This window comes from Poromitra crassiceps (genome assembly GCF_964638095.1).
Source record: "Poromitra crassiceps genome assembly, chromosome: 5".
In the NCBI taxonomy this organism is placed as follows: Eukaryota; Metazoa; Chordata; class Actinopteri; order Beryciformes; family Melamphaidae; genus Poromitra; species Poromitra crassiceps.
In genome coordinates, this window is record NC_139642.1 from 25,415,681 (window position 1) to 25,433,908 (window position 18,228).

The 18,228-nt window shown below is 44.4% G+C and overlaps 2 protein-coding genes across 3 annotated transcripts; both read right to left on the minus strand.

Annotated features, from left to right (window-relative positions):
- Nucleotides 1-2,056: 2,056 nt before the first annotated feature.
- LOC310777113 (CLOCK-interacting pacemaker-like) lies at nucleotides 2,057-8,116 on the minus strand. 2 transcript variants are annotated; one of them, XM_083637378.1, is made up of 6 exons: nucleotides 8,066-8,116; nucleotides 7,830-7,944; nucleotides 5,945-6,152; nucleotides 5,440-5,607; nucleotides 4,586-4,797; nucleotides 2,057-3,174 (listed from the first exon to the last, which is right to left on the minus strand). In XM_083637378.1, the coding sequence occupies exons 4-6, from the start codon at nucleotides 5,597-5,599 to the stop codon at nucleotides 2,281-2,283; spliced, it is 1,266 nt and encodes a 421-aa protein (XP_083493504.1). In that variant the 5' UTR covers nucleotides 5,600-5,607; nucleotides 5,945-6,152; nucleotides 7,830-7,944; nucleotides 8,066-8,116; the 3' UTR covers nucleotides 2,057-2,280. The 2 variants fall into 2 exon arrangements, with proteins under 2 accessions (XP_083493504.1, XP_083493505.1); XM_083637379.1 differs by lacking the exons at nucleotides 7,830-7,944; nucleotides 8,066-8,116 and adding an exon at nucleotides 7,429-7,670.
- Nucleotides 8,117-9,841: 1,725 nt separating this feature from the next.
- ccnp (cyclin P) lies at nucleotides 9,842-17,408 on the minus strand. Its single transcript, XM_083636591.1, has 9 exons — nucleotides 17,291-17,408; nucleotides 16,528-16,653; nucleotides 15,697-15,790; nucleotides 14,899-15,071; nucleotides 13,581-13,679; nucleotides 13,172-13,327; nucleotides 11,629-11,787; nucleotides 10,130-10,308; nucleotides 9,842-10,026 (listed from the first exon to the last, which is right to left on the minus strand). The coding sequence occupies exons 1-9, from the start codon at nucleotides 17,339-17,341 to the stop codon at nucleotides 9,849-9,851; spliced, it is 1,215 nt and encodes a 404-aa protein (XP_083492717.1). The 5' UTR covers nucleotides 17,342-17,408; the 3' UTR covers nucleotides 9,842-9,848.
- Nucleotides 17,409-18,228: the final 820 nt, after the last annotated feature.

Below are 18,228 nucleotides of genomic sequence, written 5' to 3' on the forward strand. Positions count from 1 at the left end.
AGTCAAAGCCACATGTGAGATGTAGGGCTGGGCGATATAGAAAATTTGCTTTTCATCATCAATTTAGACATCAGAATTGTGTCAATGATATTAAAATATCTTCATATCATCACAATATGATTCCACTTAAAGATGATAAACAATATAATATTGAGTTATTGCCCAGCCCTAGGTTTAGGTAAAAGAACGGTTAGGTTTAGGCAACTTGGTTGGGGTTAGGTTATGGTTTGGGTCGGGATTCGAACCAGGTCTTGAACGGATCCACCACTCCCCTTCTCCCTAGTGCAACTTTGACCTACTTAAACCTCAGACTGTTATGTCAAGACCACGGGGGGTCACAGCGAGGCAACCTCCAGACAGTCCTTCAGCATAATTACCTTTTGTGTCAGCAATAATGACCCAGAGGGGGCGTGACAAATCGTATTTTGACTGCTCGGGAGTGAGACCTAGGTTGGGAATACAGCTAGATGTTTATTATGTAACTAATGGTTTTAAAATGGTTTAAAAATCCATCTGTTAACATGTATGTTACATTCTGATGGCATGATAAAGCACTTGCTTGTATTAATTTATTTAGTCTAAATTCAGAATTGTATTATATATAGTCACATAGTCACAATAGTCTATAGTCCGTAAACAAATATTTTTCCATACTCTTTTCCTTTTTCAATACTTTTCCAGACCTGGAAAATACTAAAATCAAAGTCCATACTTTTTCATACTTGCGTAGGAACCCTGACCGTAAAATAAATGAAAGTGACATGCATGAACATTGTATAAATCATTTTATTGTTCGGAAACATGTGCCTTGTTGGCTATCAAATGTAAAGCAAAAAAGTAAAAAAGAGAAAAAAGCTCATACAAATACCACATGCACAGTAACCACTTCATCTGCATACACCTACTTGATATCATCAAACATGCTCTTTTTTCTCTCTCTCTCTCTCAAACAACTTACAGTATAAACTGTGGTCCATCTAATGAGTAAAACAGATGACCAGTTAACAGAACACCACAAATTTGAGGCTTGGTGCAAATAAAACAATAATACCATGAAAGTCGACATACAGTGGGTACAAAGATTCGGCATATGAGAGGAAACAGTACACATTATTATCTTCAAGAGTGTAAATTGCGTCCATTCCCACAACGTGTAAAATGTTCCATGTGAACTGAATAAAGGAACCGAGTTCAAGTGTAGTAGTGCACAGTCTATGATGTTATGGAGCGCTCCCCCCTGCGACATAAAGCACCAATATGGCCTCCGCCACGCCCTTTCCCTTCAAGTGCCACGCTTCAGTGTTCAGTCAGCAATGTCTTTGAGGCAGGCACCGAAGGCACAACATTTTTGGGGGCGGCTAGCTCTCTGGTCATGAAGCAGGGTGTTGGAAACAAACTAGTTCAGCTTCTATGAAGAAGAGATGGTTTGATTTCACCTTTACCCTGAATGGATGTGAGCTGACATGACAACCAAAAGACTCAGAGCTGAACACTAATAGAAATGACAACAATATATCAGAGTTGTCACTGCGTAAACCAAGATCCCTGTATCTCCTGGGAAAGACTAAGTCATCACTATCCTTCAAGTGGTTCACAATCCTATTTTTTTTAATAGAAAGAATGCAATGTGATGTTGGATATAGTCAGAGGATTATTAGGTTGCACTTTGAGTGTTAATCAGGGCTCGGCTTCCAGATGTCCGACACTTTACTCCAGGGAAATGCAACGGGCGGCCGGGACCAGAAGTTTTACACGTGGACAGAAACATGTTACAATAGATACAAAAACTACAGTCACCATTGGATTTCTATTGACCTGCAGAGAAACTGTGTGATCCTGATCAAACTGGGCCTAAGTAGCCAGTGATACTCCTTTAAAGACCCCCCAAAGTCACATTAGTATGTAAAAAAATAAAAAAAAAATATTAATATTTTATTTGACAGGGTTTTCCCACAATTCTGGATTATATGAATATTCAAATATGCAAATATTCCAGGCCTAGCGCTCCCACCTCACCAACCACCAAACACCCCCCCCCCCCTTCAGTTGAGGAGTGTAAAAACACCTCTCTACTCAGTGACAAACTTTGCACAGATACAAGTCAGTATCTTAAGGATTTTTCTTTTTAGGGTACATAAACATAAGAAAAACACATTTTGGACTTTAGGGGGTCTTTAAAGTCAAACATAATAGCCAAAAAAATGACCGCAACTGCTAAAACCATGGAGTTTCTGGTCTTCCAATGAGCAGCCCCTGAGAACTCATCCTCTGGAGAACATCCTAACCGGTGGAACTGTCAGCAGGCACAAAGGTGACTTTCTCTGAGGGTTTTCCACAAGCCTTGTGCTCCCTGCCTTTGGTCTCTCCTATGGAAGGGCTCTCCGGATGACTCGCTGAATCTGGACGAGAGGCCACGTGCTCATTTGGCAGTATCCTGAGGTCGGGGTAGCTGCCGGACTCGGCCATGGCCCGGTGGAGATGTTCCCAGGCCGCGCTGCCGCCCGTGGGCTGCATGGCGGCCTGGCACAGTCGCTGGGTGTGCTGCCGCAGCTGGACGATGTGGCGCGTGGTGTCGTTGCTCCGGCGCAGCAGTGCCCGAGTGCGCAGCGCAATGTCCAGCAGACCTGACTGCCTGAGCATTTCTAACGTGTTGAGGAAAGGGCGGTGGCTTGTGCTAGAGACGCCATTTCTATGAGGCCCTGTAGTTGCTAGGAAGGAAGAGGAGTTGTACAGAGGGGAGGCGGGTGGGGAGTCCCGGCTGGAAGAGACAGTGGGACTAGAGGAACGGCTGTTTGAACAGCCTGAAACGGCTAATTCAGGCTGCTGACGAAGGTGCTTCTCAAGTAGGCTGCTGGCGGCAGAACAGCCGTCGCTGTTGTGTTCGGTGCACACCCTCTTGCTCAGGTTCTGGGAGTCCTCGCTCGCTGAAGTCTTGTCCGGTGGCTTCTTGCTGGGGTGTGGGGCTATGCGGGGGTAGGAGTTGAGAATGGAGAGGGAAGGGGGACCGATTTTCCTTCTGGCGCCGGTTCCGGACTTGCGGAACTTGTGGAGCTTAAGGGCCGCGGGCGAGGCCGGGGCCAGGCGAGGCTGCCGGAGCACGATCCCACCAGAGCCGCCGGTCTCCACTTTGCAGTTTCCCCAGAGCAGCTGACCTCTTTTCTGGATCATGTCCGGCTGGTAAAAGAGAGGAAGAGGGGAAAAGAGGGAGAGAAAAGAAGGACAACAACCAAGTATCAGAAGGAGGAATATAAAATACATACATGCCTACTCTGCCTTCTTGTTTTCTCCTCTGTGTCTCGGGTGTCTTGCTGAATCTTTCATCCGCATCATCTGTCATTTCCCCATTTGCCTCAACTCCTAAACTCTGGTCTTGTTGTACAGTGTACACTGTGCTGTACACTGTACAACACAGTATACACTGTACAACACACTGTACACTGTACAACACACTGTACACCGCACAACACAGTGTACACTGTACAACACAGTGTACACTGTACAACACACTGTACACCGTACAACACACTGTACACTGTACAACACACTGTACACCGTACAACAGACTGTACACTGTACAACACACTGTACACCGCACAACACAGTGTACACTGTACAACACAGTGTACACTGTACAACACACTGTACACCGTACAACACAGTGTACACTGTACAACACAGTGTACACTGTGTTGTACGGTGTACACTGTGTTGGCTAAATCTTTCTATAGAAATGAGCAGGACTTCAAAGCAAGTCTGAAAAATTAAGCCAGTGCAGAAGAGCCTTAAACCTGCATTCTTTCTAATGGCCTGCAGGGGACGACTCTACTGGCTCCATGGAAGTGAATGGGAAAATGACTCCACTTCTCACTATAACCTCGGTAAACACTTTCCTGGTGAGATGATGGTCTCAATCACTAGTTTAAAATCTTCTTCGATACAGCATGATGATAATTTTGTAAATTATGGTCCCATTTCCAGTAAAATACATGATAATTTTGGGGCATGATTGACAGGTCGCCTGTCCAGATCTCGCTACATCCATATTTGTATTCACCTTATGTAGCCCCGCCCACTTGAGCCATTGTATCACGACTTCCTGTTCAAAACGCCGGCTGTCTTACCTGCTCAAACTAGTCTGACTCACCTGGTCAAACCTAGTTTGACTCACATTATGTGTCAGACTAGGTTTATGAGTCACAGGAAGTGTAAATACAATCGGAACCTCCGATTGTATTTACACTTCCTGTTAGTCTCTCAAGCCAGGTGGTTTCTTCTGAATAAGGTGAACACATTATACTATTTTTTTTTTAATTAAAACATGGCAGGAGCAACAGATATAAACACATTTCAGCTATCATCAGAATCAATTAAGATAATTAGTCCATACGCTCAGAGTACTGCTAATTTCTTTTGAATTCAGTATCCACTGACCTTCCACCCAGCCTAAGGTATATACTTTGACATTTGAGCCTTTTTGAGTGCTACATACATTTTAAAGAAGAATTCTAAAGAATCATTATCAGCGGTGAATCAGTGATATTGTGCATCTGCAACCTCACTTCCACTCCTTGAATCTTGAATCTACCTTTTTGAGCACCATGTTCTTGATAAGGTAGATGGGCGGGAGCTGGCGGCTCCCTGGCATCCACATGGGATTCCCTGGGAGGTGGGGGGTCTGCTCGGCCCTGCCTTGCCCGAGGCCCGGCTGCGGGGCTTCCCTGCGGCCACTGCCTCTGGGCTGGCTCTTGCTGCTCCACTGGTCCTCCGCATCTGTCTGCTGCCAGTCTGAGCCATTGTCTGGAGAGGAGCAGCGAGAGAGAAAGTCTGAGCGACACAGAGTACTCTTAATGCCACTGGTCAAAAAGGGAGAGAAGGTAGGCTTCTCCCACCGGCACTCCCAAGGCTTTAGGATGCCACTGGTCCTTTTATATTTTCTCTCACTGATGTGGGGGAGAGAAGCAGAGAAGCAACAGTCAGCCGATACTGTGGCTAGGATTAGACCAGGGTTTTCAACAGGTGGTCTGCGCCCCGCCCCCCCCCCCCCGTGATCTGTGAAGGCATTGCAGGTGGTCCCTGACAATACGTTCAATAAATGTAGTTCCCATGTCATCTCAATAGCATTTCGTCACACCAGTGTTCGTCAGGTTGCTTCTTAAGTCAGAACGGTGGTTCTTGGGTCACAATCAGTTGAAAACCCCTGGATTAGATCCAACTCATGCATGTGAATGTCATGATGCAGACATTATGTCCCATTCAGATTTTATAACCATCGCTATAACCATGTGCTGACTTGTACAGGCAATGTATGAGCGTTTGCCATAGAGAGCACTCAATAGCATGCAGCAGTTTATAGGACATAGTTGTAGATAACAAAAGTTAGCAGGTTGTCTGACTGTAGCAGGTTGTCTGATTGTATCGTCCGCGTTTACTTGAACTCACCAGAGAAGCCAGAGTCTTTCTCCGAGCTGCAGTGGGAGCCCCTTCCACTGGAATCGGCCGTGTCTTCAGTGCCACGTAAGGCCAGCAGAGCGGCGCTGTTGCTCTTATCTTTTGCATGCTTGCTGGAGGTGCAAGGACGACAAGGCTGTTCCTTCGGCATACCGAGCCCTAATGAGAAAGTCCACACCAGGATATGACATTGACTCTGCCTCTGAATGCCAGCAGACATGTAAGAGCATATGGTTACACCCAAAGAATTCCTCTGCAGTTTTGCTTTAACAACACACAGTTCTGCATCATTTTGTTCCTACAGATGGGGAACAAAATGATAATCCAAAAAATAAATAAACGCATGCCCATCTTCAAATTGCAGTGTGTTTCTGTTCCATACTACTATGATTTGGTATGTGAAACGAAACTGTGCAATTTAAGTGCAGATTATCACATTTCATTTGAACGTATAGTAGTAGCATCTTAAAGGCCATGAACATCCAGCTCTTGATACCTTATCGTCAGGTCTTCTGATCGGCCTTATTGCATTTTCAAGTATTTCTGTGCAGATTCAGAGGTCACTGTGCTGCTTGGCTGCTTCAACTAACTGAGGCAGTGTGGAGTTGATGGTTGTAGTAAAGTAATCACAGGTCTTCACAGGTTGAGTCTTCAATCCAACATTGAGTCATCATGCTGCTGTAACAGTTTCCAAAGTGGCATCCCTAATAAGTGTAGAGAGACAAAGCATGAACCATTTGTAAAACAAACTACCGAGGCCACATTGAAAACTAAGTACAACTAAATTGAAATTGAAATAAGTAGAGAAATTAAAACTAAATAATTAATTAACCAAGAATTTCAGGACCCAAGACTAGATCAGACACGAGCTTATCTACTCAGCAACTGGTTTCTATGTACATTGTACAGACAAGATTGACAACGGGTCACTTGTTTCCATGGTAGCCGCGCATCTTCAATAAGGCACTGATCAATAAATGGCTGTAAATGCATAATAATGGTCCCACTGCGTCTCCTTGGTGAAAAGATGGTTTCTACACAATACAGACGGTGGAAGTTATTACAGGAATCTGTGCACTTCCATCTTGTCCTAAAGCCGGTCTCTCTCCTTGACTGTCAACATATACATAGCAGCCAAAAGGCTGCCGAAAGTTTGAGAATCACTGACACATAATAGTGCCAGCAAAAATACACTCTACTGCACTGAGCGACTGTTTGAGAAGGTTCACTTTTAAAATGGATAATGGAGCAAAATGAACATGAATGAGGATACAAACCATGGAAGAGTTTTTTTTTAAGAGTTGGAAAGGAATGCTAACAGGAATATCTGCATGTATCTGTGCTGCCTTCAAATGGTCCTCGAAAATTGTAAGTGTTTAAAGCATTCAGATGATTGCGGGTCTTTTTGAGTTTGCATTTTTGATATGAAACGAATGGACGTCCTAGACAGTTCATTGGGAGAACAAACAGCATGTCCTCTTCGTTTCAGATTTTTCGTTGTTGTACGCTCAACCCGTCCACAGGATATTTCCGACAGCACATGAAGGCAACACTACTCGCTCCCAGCTGCAATCTCACAGGCGCTCCTCCCCTACCCCATATTATGTAACATAACTTGAGTCCAGCCTCCCCATTACATAGGCCAAGACTTCCTCTCACATTGCTCGTAAACACCTATAAGGTTGTATAAGGACACACAGAAAAAAGCGGTTATCTAAGGACACAGGGGCGGGGGAAAATGCGGATGAAAACAGAGAGACATGATGGTCGGCTGGCTGTTGGGAGAGAGAAGACCCCCCCCACACACACACACACAACTATAGAAACTATAGACTAGAAAACTTATTAAAGACATATGGAATTAAGAAGCAAAGTGTGTGTCTCTTTCAGGCATAACGTTAGTTAGGCTATATCACGGCTATTCAAAACCATTGCCGTTACATTTATTATTACCTAAATTATAAAGAAGGGGAAACTTACCTCCAAACGTGAAATAGTTAGGCAGTTATTTCCCATGAAAGGTCGTGTGCCCTCTTTCTCTCACACCCAGTTGTCGGGCACGGAACATTAACGTTCGGCTAAACCTGGAGCGACTGGAAGATTATATTTACGGTGTTAATTGTCCAACCGCCTCTGAAAACACTTAATTCTCCGTTTCTGTCCCTGTCGCCTTCCAATACTGCAGTAATAAAGGAATTGAGTGAAATTTACGAGTGTCAATTTCCCCAGAATGAAAACAAAAAAAGGCGATTCTGGTTATAATTTCCAAAATAAAACATTGAAAACAATGCGTCGTCGGAGTTAAGAGCAATTACAAGTAAATGCAAACAAATTACCGCAAATGCCCCGTTTGAAAGTTGATCCTATAACCCAGTACTTACCTAAATACTTTCCCAAAAGTGTCGAATGGTACGCTTTTATTTTGAATTCCTGGTGTTATTCTGTCTGCCTCTGCTGACTTGACGCTGCTCTAGTCTGAGATTAGACAACCCGATGCTGAAAAGCGAAAAATATACAAACTTAAAATAATAATAATAAAATATAAATTAGGATATCAAAATCGATTGGTTTTTGCAATAAGATCCTGTGTGCATGACCAGGACCGACCCAAACTCACCCGTCGATGACATCACGAAACAGTGTTGTGTTTATAACAGTTGTCCTTACCTGAACCAAATACGGTCGCCTTACTTGGCCTGTGATGGACCACCTACCAGCTCAAAAAACCCTGCACGAGCGAATACCCACAGCCAATCGTGGACGAGTGCACGTGTTGGGGCGGGACTAGCACTCGCAGCAAATAACTTTGATAAAAACCAAAGGATTACAACATCAGTGCGCAGCAAATTCGCCATTTTGGCCTGAAGGAGACACCTCTGATTGGCTCTCATGGTTCTACGCTGTTGTCCCATTGGCTAATGTGGCGGAATTTGTTAGGCCAAAATGGCGGCAGAGCTGTTGAGGGAAAAAAACAGATTAGCAGTCCGATGTTTCTGGTTTTGCCTTCAACACTCTTTGGTGGCAGTCAGAAGAGTCAGAAGTTTCGAACAGCTTTATTTAGCCATTTTTTGTTGAATGTGTCTACACTTTAGAAGCACAAGCACGGATAAATAAACCGCCATCTGCATCTCAACATGGAGGCAGTAAAGGCAATCTTTGCTTAATTGCTTCAAACAGCAGTTTTATCTGGAGCTGTGGAAAGCACATACATCGGATTAGATGGCCTTAGATGACCGGGAAAGTCTCTCCCCTGAGATGAGCCGGACGGGAGAGCCTCTCCTTATGTGACCCCGGCGGTGAGGAAAGTTCCCCTGGGTCTTTCGAATCCGCCCACACGACCGAGTTGGCTGCTAGGAGGAAATTGAGTGTAATGACTGGACAATTCAGTCAGATATGATAATAGTCTCTCTCCTTAGATGACCCGGCCCACAAAGCTCTCCCTAGATGACCCGGGGGAGGAAACGGATTCACTGAATATTTGCTGCAACAAAGAATATGACATGGCAGTGGCTAAGATTGATAGGACCTGAGTAAATGGATCATAGTCTCCATTCATATGTTTGCACCGTGCACGTTTCCACATACACCCAAACACAATGGCAGCAATTGGCACACATTTCATGTAGGTGAACTAATCACTAATGAACTCCGTACAGCTCAAGTGATTTCACAGCTGGCGCAGTGTTTGGTTTGAATGAAAACCACCGAAATGGAGAAGAGATGAAACGTAAAATGTCTTGGTTCTCTACATACTGATATATCTACCATGCTGAAGTGGCAGCACATATGCTACTACACTTCTCCATAATGAGCATGCTGGCATGCTTGAGCAAGCTAGCTAGAGAACAGGCTCAGGGAGTGTCTTAACACTGCAGTGCAGATATGCAGCCAGCAGGTGGCTCCGCTTTCATGTACGAAATTGGTCACTATGTCAATGGACTCGGATGACTTAAAATATCCAGGTCAGATAACTGCAAAAAAAAAAAAAAAAAACCCGCAAAAATAAATGCATCTCAGAATTTCAGTAATTTGCAGCAGACACTTTATTTTTACATTAAAAACCATTCAAATAACATGACACCCATGTCATCCCCAAAAATGACAAGTAGGACCAACATTCAAATACAAATATTTTCTAAACCAGCTGCAAGATAAGAGCATAAAACACGCATGACATGCATGCAATCCCACTTGACCAAAACAAGTTTTTGGCACCAAATCATTTACGCTTCTTCCTCACCCATCGCCATGTCAGCTCTAGGACTCATAGCCTTGCAATTCCTCAACATGCCTGACTGAGTCTCTGATCACTCTTGACGAGGGAGTGACATCCTCAAGTGACACTGGTCTAGTAGCTCTGCCTTGAAGCTCTGGAATACGATTCTCCCCCTGTGGGAGCGTCAGGTGTGTACAGTAGGAAGGCCCAGCAGACCAGAGGCATTCTGAAGACCAGGTTGGGTGCTGATGTGCATGGTTTCTGGGCAGGAGAATTTGTTAAAAGTAGCACAAGTATCTCGGCCGTGGGCCTTGGCCGCGGCGCCTGCCAGGATGTGCATGATCTTCAGGAGGGTCGTTTCACTGGAAGACAAAAGGACACAGGGGTCAAATCGACAGAAAAGCATTGTGTGAACCGTATACCCCTACTGTACCACCCAGTGCTGTTGGGGGGGTTTCCACACACCTGCCCACATGAATGCTGGAGGCCAGACACCAGGCCGCCTCCCCCTCCGGTGTGGGGGGCTCCTGCAGTACTCGGCGGGCCAAGCAGAGGGCAGCACCTGCTAACTGCACAGGCAGGAACACCACACACTGGCCCTCCAGCAGAGAGAGCTCCAACAGATAACGACCCATCCACACCACCTGATGGCACACAGAGAAGATACTATTATAGACTATATACACACACAGGAACATGAGTCACATTGACAGCTGGCCAATGATGCTTGCTGTACACAAAAAACTGTGGCAGACAAGTCAGATTAAGAAACCAGCAGACCATGTCGACCCACCTAGTGTCCTCTAGAGCAGTGGTTCTCAAATGGGGGTCCGCGGACCCCCAGGGGTCCGTGGCACTTTGTCAGGGGGTCCGCGAAAAGTTTTCAGGTAATTTTTTTTTTTTTTTTTTAATAAATAAAATAAAATGCTACATGTTACTTATTCCTTCTCAAACTACTTCCTACATGGTGCTAGTCTATCAAAATATCTTGGCTGTCATTGATTGTGTTGCATAGTGGTTTTCTGTAGGCCTACTGTTGACAAATTGTGATATTGTAAGTCGCTTTGGACAAAACAAAAGCGTCTGCTAAATGACGTAATGTAAATGTAATGTAATAAAAAAATTATATATATATATATACCGTATATATTTTTGCAAAATCTTCATAGTTCAACGAAAATAGTTTATGCTTTAAACCTAAAATGGTTAATGGATTACATTCTAATAACAAACCTATCAAATTAAAAGTCACGTTACCGTGGCAACAATTACGCTTAGCCCAAAATCACAAATCAGAATGAGGGGGTCCCCGGTATATTTTCTATCTTGTAAGGGGTCCTTGGCTAAAAAACATTTGAGAACCTCTGCTCTAGGGAGGGCAGTGCTTCTCAAATGGGGGTCCGGGGACCCCCAGGGGTCCTTGAGGGGGTTCCAGGGGGTCCCCAGCCAAAAGGGGGGTCATTTATTTTCACTATAATTCCATTCATAAGTAACACAATGACTATTTTGGTCATGGGTTTTATACACTTTCTGTAATAAAACATCTAAAAGCATCAATCTTATTATCATATGGGGACCGTGGGACAAAATCCTATCAAATGGGGGTCCGTGGTCTAATTTTTCTCACTTTAGGGGTCCTTCATGTGAAACAATTTGAGAACCACTGCTCTAGAGAGAGTGGCGTCAGCGGAGGACCAAAATGCGAGACTCATTAGCCAATGAACAGCCAGAAATGGGTCTTGCGCTACTTTTGCATGCTAAAATAAAGCTGGAAATGTACAATTTGATTCAATGGGGGGGAAACCCTTTCAGAGTACAAACACAAACTGTCTTATTTTGCTGCAACTCGGCAGTGCTGCTTAATCCAGGACCTTACTTCCTGGAACTCTGGAGAGTAAAAAAACTGGTCCATTGGAGTGAATGGAGATGTCGGGACTCGTCTATCTACATGGCTCTGGACCCACCTTGGCGCTACAGCGAGCAATGGTGGCAGAGAGCAGGAGGAAGTACAGAGGGGGACAGTAGGTCAGGTCAAACTTGAGCCCGCAGAGCACTTTGCGCTCCATCCGCAGCAGCTGGTGCTTACTGTAGCTGTGGTCCATCAGGTAGCAGAGCCCTGACACCTGGGAGAAGAGCAACAATTGAGAGGGGGCGAAAGGCACTTGTTTTCGGCAAACCATCTCTTGTTTACCGAGCAATACATACTTAAAGGAAGTACACGTCATATAATTTAACCTCAACTATGAATGATCCAACCTTATCTGAAGAATTTCAAGCAAAAACCATAATTGTATTCAGAAAGAATTACATGTTGGACTACTGACACCTAGGCCTACTTGTGACAATGTGTCAAGTCTTCACATACACATCCACCAAAAAATAAGATATTGTGGTCAGAATTTCTCCACCCTTTCTGATCATGGGTGAAGTACGCAGCCTCATTGCGTTTTCACCAGTGTTGGGCAAGTTACTTTCAAAATGTAATATACTACATATTACTAGTTACTTTCATTTGAAAGTAATAAGTTACTTTACAATATTACTTTCTGTGTACTAGAGTAACTAGTTACTTATTACACTACTTTTGCATTACTTTTACCAAAATAACAGCAGCAGAATGACATTGCCGCCCCGGAACCACCCCGAAAAATAAACAGTCTTCAAGTCAGTGTAAACAATCCAACATTTTTAATTTTATTCTTTTCCTTTGTTATGGTCATCTATAGTGTTTTTTTTTGTTGCATAAAAACAACAGTTTGATTAGGAAATGACTATCTTTATTTAAATATGTGCTTTGATTTTTTTTAAAGTAACTCAATTTGTAACTTGAGTTACTTGACAAAGTAACTGGTATAATATTACTGAAATCCTATAAGTAATAAGTTATATTACTGAGTTACTTCTAAAAGTAATACATTAGATGTAATGTTACTTTTGTAATGAGTCAAGTTACCCCCAACACTGGTTTTCACTCATTTTAGCTAGCAAGCAGTATTGCAGAACCATGGGTCGCATGGCACAGAATCCACTCATTCCCCTTTAACTTTACAGGATAGGATGGCCGAGCTTCTCCGGGAATGCCCTGCGTCCCACATTCACATTTCCAAGTCCCAATACTGCCCTGCTTCCCACATTCACATTTCCAAGTCCCAATACTGCCCTGCGTCCCACATTCCCATTTCCAAGTCCCAATACTACCAACGTCTGTCAGCCACTGAAAAGTTCCACTTGGTTACGAGTCTTTCTCAAGGCAGAGAAAGGGACAAGTGTGGTTTATTCATCTCCTTCTCAGATTTACCCAGCTGGTTTGTGGCGAGACCCTTGAGTCACCTTCACTGCTTTCAGGCCATCACTGTCTGAAGACTAAACACTCCAAAGAACATTTGCTCCATTCAACAAATGGCAATCTAGTGATTGTATTTATCGCAGAGAATTAGGAGAAGCTGACGCCATGTGGAGTCAACCAGGTTAACCCAACTACAGTTGGGTAGGGCGGATCTAGCTTACTTCAGGGAGGAGACACTCTTCCTTCTTGGCAGCAAGGAAGAGGCAAACCACGCCGAGGAGCTGCAGGTTGGCTGTGGACACTTTGATCTGGCGGAGGGAGCGGTTGAGGAGGTGGACGGCCAGATACAGGGTCTCTTCCTGGAAATTCAACAGCTCCTGGAAGGACCCAAACAGGCCATTTCTAGGTTAAACGCCAGACTTTTTCCTTCATGTTTGTAAGTAGTAAGTAGCTTCCCCAACTGGGCATCGAACTCAATGCGTCGCCATCAGACAAATGTACCTAATTGCTCTGTTACAATCCATTCAAAGATTGTAAGCATGTGCCCCTAAAGTTGAACATCATTGACTCTCACGATGAGCCTCGGTTTAAGTCTTCACTTTAAAAAGGCTCCGGCAACGCAACACTCACGTGAACCTGAATAAGCCATTCCACCAGGACAGTGCGGGTGGTGTCTGTGAAGGGGCGGGGCAGGTCCGCGTTGGGAAAAGAGTACCGGAACTGATGTCTCTGCAGGAGGAACACATACAAGGAGGACAATCTCAATTTCAACTAGAAGGCACCGCACATGGCCAAACCAAAAGCCAAAATGCAACGGTTAACGCACACATGGCCGAACACATGATCCCCCTCCAGGCAGTCGTCTGGTGGAGATAATAATCACTAAAAAGGCCCAGTGCAATGAGAAGGACACTTCCCACCTCTTAAATAATTTGTTTCTTTCCATTCTCGCTTTGTCTCCCTCCTCCCCCAGACACTACTCAGTAAACCGCCATTTCATTATCCATTAAGTCCAACTGTTCTTTTTGTACACTTGTGTGCAGTTATGGTTAGACTCGCCATCTCCCTACACTCGTGTTTGCCCAAACATTTTTTAGACAATAAACACAATAGTTAAAGGTGAATTTGACTGATTATTATGATGTTATGATGATGATTATTATTAGGGGTTCAACTCCCGAAGGGGCTGGAAACCTTATTGTAATTGCTATGTTTATTGTTCCTTTCTTTCACTATTATTCTTATTTTCCTTCCGTAAAATGGTGTATACGTCAGAAACCCTAAGCCCCACAGCAACCACATTTTGCACATACGTTAGAAATCCCACCCACTACTCAGAAACAAAAATATATAACTACCAAATTCCGGCGATACAACCAACACCCCATTTCCTGTTTTCCAACCATCCATACCACTGGGTCAATAGCTCATATGCACCTGGAGGTCAGTCGACCTGGGTGAATCCATCTCGTGTAAAAGACTGTGGTTACCTGGAGGTAGGTCAGCAGTTGACCTGGGCTAATGCACCTTGACAGGCTGGGCAACAGATTCAGCCTTCACCAAGCTTGAACCCCTGGGATTGCTGCTTGCGGCTATATTTATTATTATTAATTGTTTCTATAGATATCACGATAATATTATCGTGAGTTATTTTGGTCACGTGTAGTGAAAATGTGATATTGTGACAGCCATAATTGGAGTCCAATTGGGTGATGACTAGATTAGAGGGATTGGAGCCAGAGGGGTGCAAGTAAGGGTTCAACTTTACAGGAGGCCCAGCCCAAAACAAAAACTTAACAGAATTTTTATCAACCGTTTGATTAATCTAGTTTGATAATGTCATCGCATAAAGTTGATAGCATTCCACAATTGTGCATCTTGTATGAACTCACATCCACGCAGTATCGCATAGATATTGAGCAGAAGTTGAGAGCTTCTGAGGTCTCACCATCATGTCAGAGAAGATGTCCCAGGCATACGTCCGGTCGCAGATGAGGTCCAGTTTCTCCAAAGCGATCTCCACTTCACGACGCAGCAAGCTGGGCACAAGAGCCTGCAGGCTGTGGTGGCCCTGAAACCCATGAGGGTACAGACATGCCGGCTCCTCCGGACACCCATCTGCTACACAAGAAGCCAAGGACAACAAGGAGAAAGACTAACACCAACAACACCAACAGGCAGATTTCATTCCTCCATCGTTCACAGCATCAACAGTCAAATACAGTGTTGCTGTCATTTCCCACCTCCTGTGCTGGTTTGTTCGTGGCACACTAGAAGTCTAAATGCACGTGGGGCTCAGATTTCCGACTGAAAACGCTATTCAAATGACAATTTTATGTGCAAATTCATATTTTGTGAAAACACCAACATAAAGACCACTAAATCATGTCAAACCGGCATCCCCACTTTGAGAACATTGAAAGGAAATGTCTTCCGATTACAGGCTTCTTCATACTGGTCAGAAACTCCAGCAACACTTTTCAGCTTCATCTGGGTCATAGTGGGTGGCAAGCCAAAAAACGCATTGGTCCAAGAAAGTTAAAGTTTATACTACCAGTGTTGCTGGAGTTTCTGACCCCTTGACCTTTCTCCATGCACCTTGGAAGTAGAACCTCTACTCTGCCTACAGGCTTCTTCATACTAACAGCTTGAAACCAAATCCAATAACTGTAGGTGGGAAACTGAAGTCTCCACAAGACGTGCAGCTATGTGAGGGTCTCTTGTGTGCCAAGAAAGTTTTGAGAACCTTGGACATCGAGCAGACTGCCAGCAGAGCGCCTCCGACTGTCTTCATGGAACTCCATGATGCCGTCACTCGTTGACACAGATAACCTCCTGTTCTGCAGACAGACAACACCTCAAATGTCATCAGTGCAAATATGCATGCCGATTGTAAATGGAACTATTGTGACAGATGCAATTATATGATATTTAATGCATTTTGATTACTCCTATCCAAAGCAGCCAACAGTCGATGAGTGCAACACCAGCAAATGATGAACACCATTTGCTGACCTACATACATAGTATATGAAAGTCAAGTCAAGTTTATTTGTATAGCACATTTCATACACAGAGGCAATTCAAAGTGCTTCACATAAAATGGATGACAGGAAAAGTAAAAGGGAATAAAATGGACATTTAAAAGGATCACAAAAAAAAAAAAAAAAAAAAAGTATAAAAAAGTGCATTAGGCAACAGGCACAGCAGTTGCAAAAAGAGCAAAAAACTTATAGAGGACTCATTGGTTTGCATAATAGAATAAATCAACTTATCTATATTGAGTCCCCCGACATGACTATAAACATGACTACACACACATAAAACTCAGGTCTGGGTATGGTGTCCTCTTTTCCTCTATACTGCAGTTTGGACGCCAAGCATACCCCCGCTTGTACCTTGCGTCATCTGTTGCCCGTCGACAAACAGGCCGTTTTTTTTCTCTAAACCTTGCTAGACCCAAGTCATGGTCTCTTAATATATTCCTGAATGATGTCAGAGTGACATGCGAGCAATAACAGAATCCAGAGCTAAGGGGAGAGATACACATGTGCATGTGTGGGCGGTGGAAGCATACCCATCTGCGCTCTGGCTCCATCATGAAGGGGGCCATCCTGAGCTCATCTCCTTCCTGGGCCTGCCAGCGATCCTTAGGCCCACAGACATTAGCCCAAGTTCTTAGGGGGGCACGCCTCTCTTCCACCTGGGGAGAGGGAGATAGCACATGATTCCATCCTAGACATTAACAAAAAGGGCAGGCAGCCTACCCATGAGTTACCATTACAGTGGCAAAACAGTGATTGTGATACGAGTTGCTGTTCATTTTCCGAATGACCCCAATTTACAAGGTGCCCTGTGTGAGGTCGTTGGCAATGGCCAAGGGGTCAGCATTGGAAACAAATCGATTGAAACTTGATAAATGTGTAAAACAGTGATTCTCAATCCTGGTCCTTTGAACCAAGCAAAGGTCCTGCTAGTTTCACTCCAGCTATCAATCAGGGTCTGATTCACACCTGAGATGCCAGGTGAATGCAATTAGGCCTAACTGGAGGGAAAGCAGCTCACCTGAAACCATGTTTAGTGCTAGCTGAAAGCAGCTGGAAATTGTGCAAGCAACAATTTCACCACCACATCCCTCTGTCTCACCATTCACTCTGCCATCAATTTATTAGGGAACTTATGCTAACATTAATTTAGAAACATGGGGGACGACGGTCGTTAAAAAAACACACATATCAGAGAAATAAGCCGAGCACATGCACACATCTCCCAGTTTAAGCTTTAGGTTACTGGGGATCTCCAGCTCAACATGTCGAACGTTTGTAGGAGAAGAACCTTACCTTGTGTAAGTCCAGCAGAGGCATGGAGTCGCAGAGCCCGGTCCTGGCCATGGTCAGAGCCGGAGACAGAGTACCCCTTTCGGCCTGCTGCAGCTACTTAACACGGGTGGTCTGGGCGGAGGGTAGAGGCAGAAAGAGTCGCCATGCCGCCCGCAGGGCCATTAATAAACACAGGTGGGCGGGCCACTGATTGGGATGCGCAGACGGAGACCGGTGTCATGCCGAGTTTTGCACCCCCGCCGAGAATTGCATCCCCACTTTCCGGGAGCATATTGTAATGATTTATATGGAAACTTAACTGTTTACAAATGATATAATTGTCGGTAGACGTGATCTCCAAGCCAGGGGGTCTGTCCTGGCTCACGGAGACCGACTTTGATGCATTAGATCCGCGTGGAGGTGACTTCCATGCTTGGGGCTCTCTTCTGGCTCATGGAAGCCGACTTTGGTGCTTAAAATCCGGGTACAGATTACCTCGAGACCTGGGGATCTTTCCTGGCTTTATGGAGGGGGGTGCACATCTCGGCGGTTTGTACCTGCCGACATTTGCATCCCTGTTTTTAAGTTAAAACAGCCCCAAAATATGGTGGGGGTGCAATTCTCGGCGGGGGTGCAAAACTCGGCATGACACCGGTATTACTAGAATGGATCGTCCGGAGGGACCAACACATGAGGTCCCTCTGGGCGACCCATTCTAGCATCAACCCTGAATGGGTTCATATGTTGTTACTGCACAGGGGGAATTGAACCCGTCTATCATTCCAAAATCGAACACATATATTCATGCTAACCAGTCAACCAAAAGGACAATCCCTAGTCTAGACCTTCATGTTGAATTGATTTAGCTTAATTATAGTTTATCATCATCAGCCTTATAGTAGGCCTATCAGCCAATATTTTCACATGGGAGGAAACAATGCAGTAAATCTATGATTTAT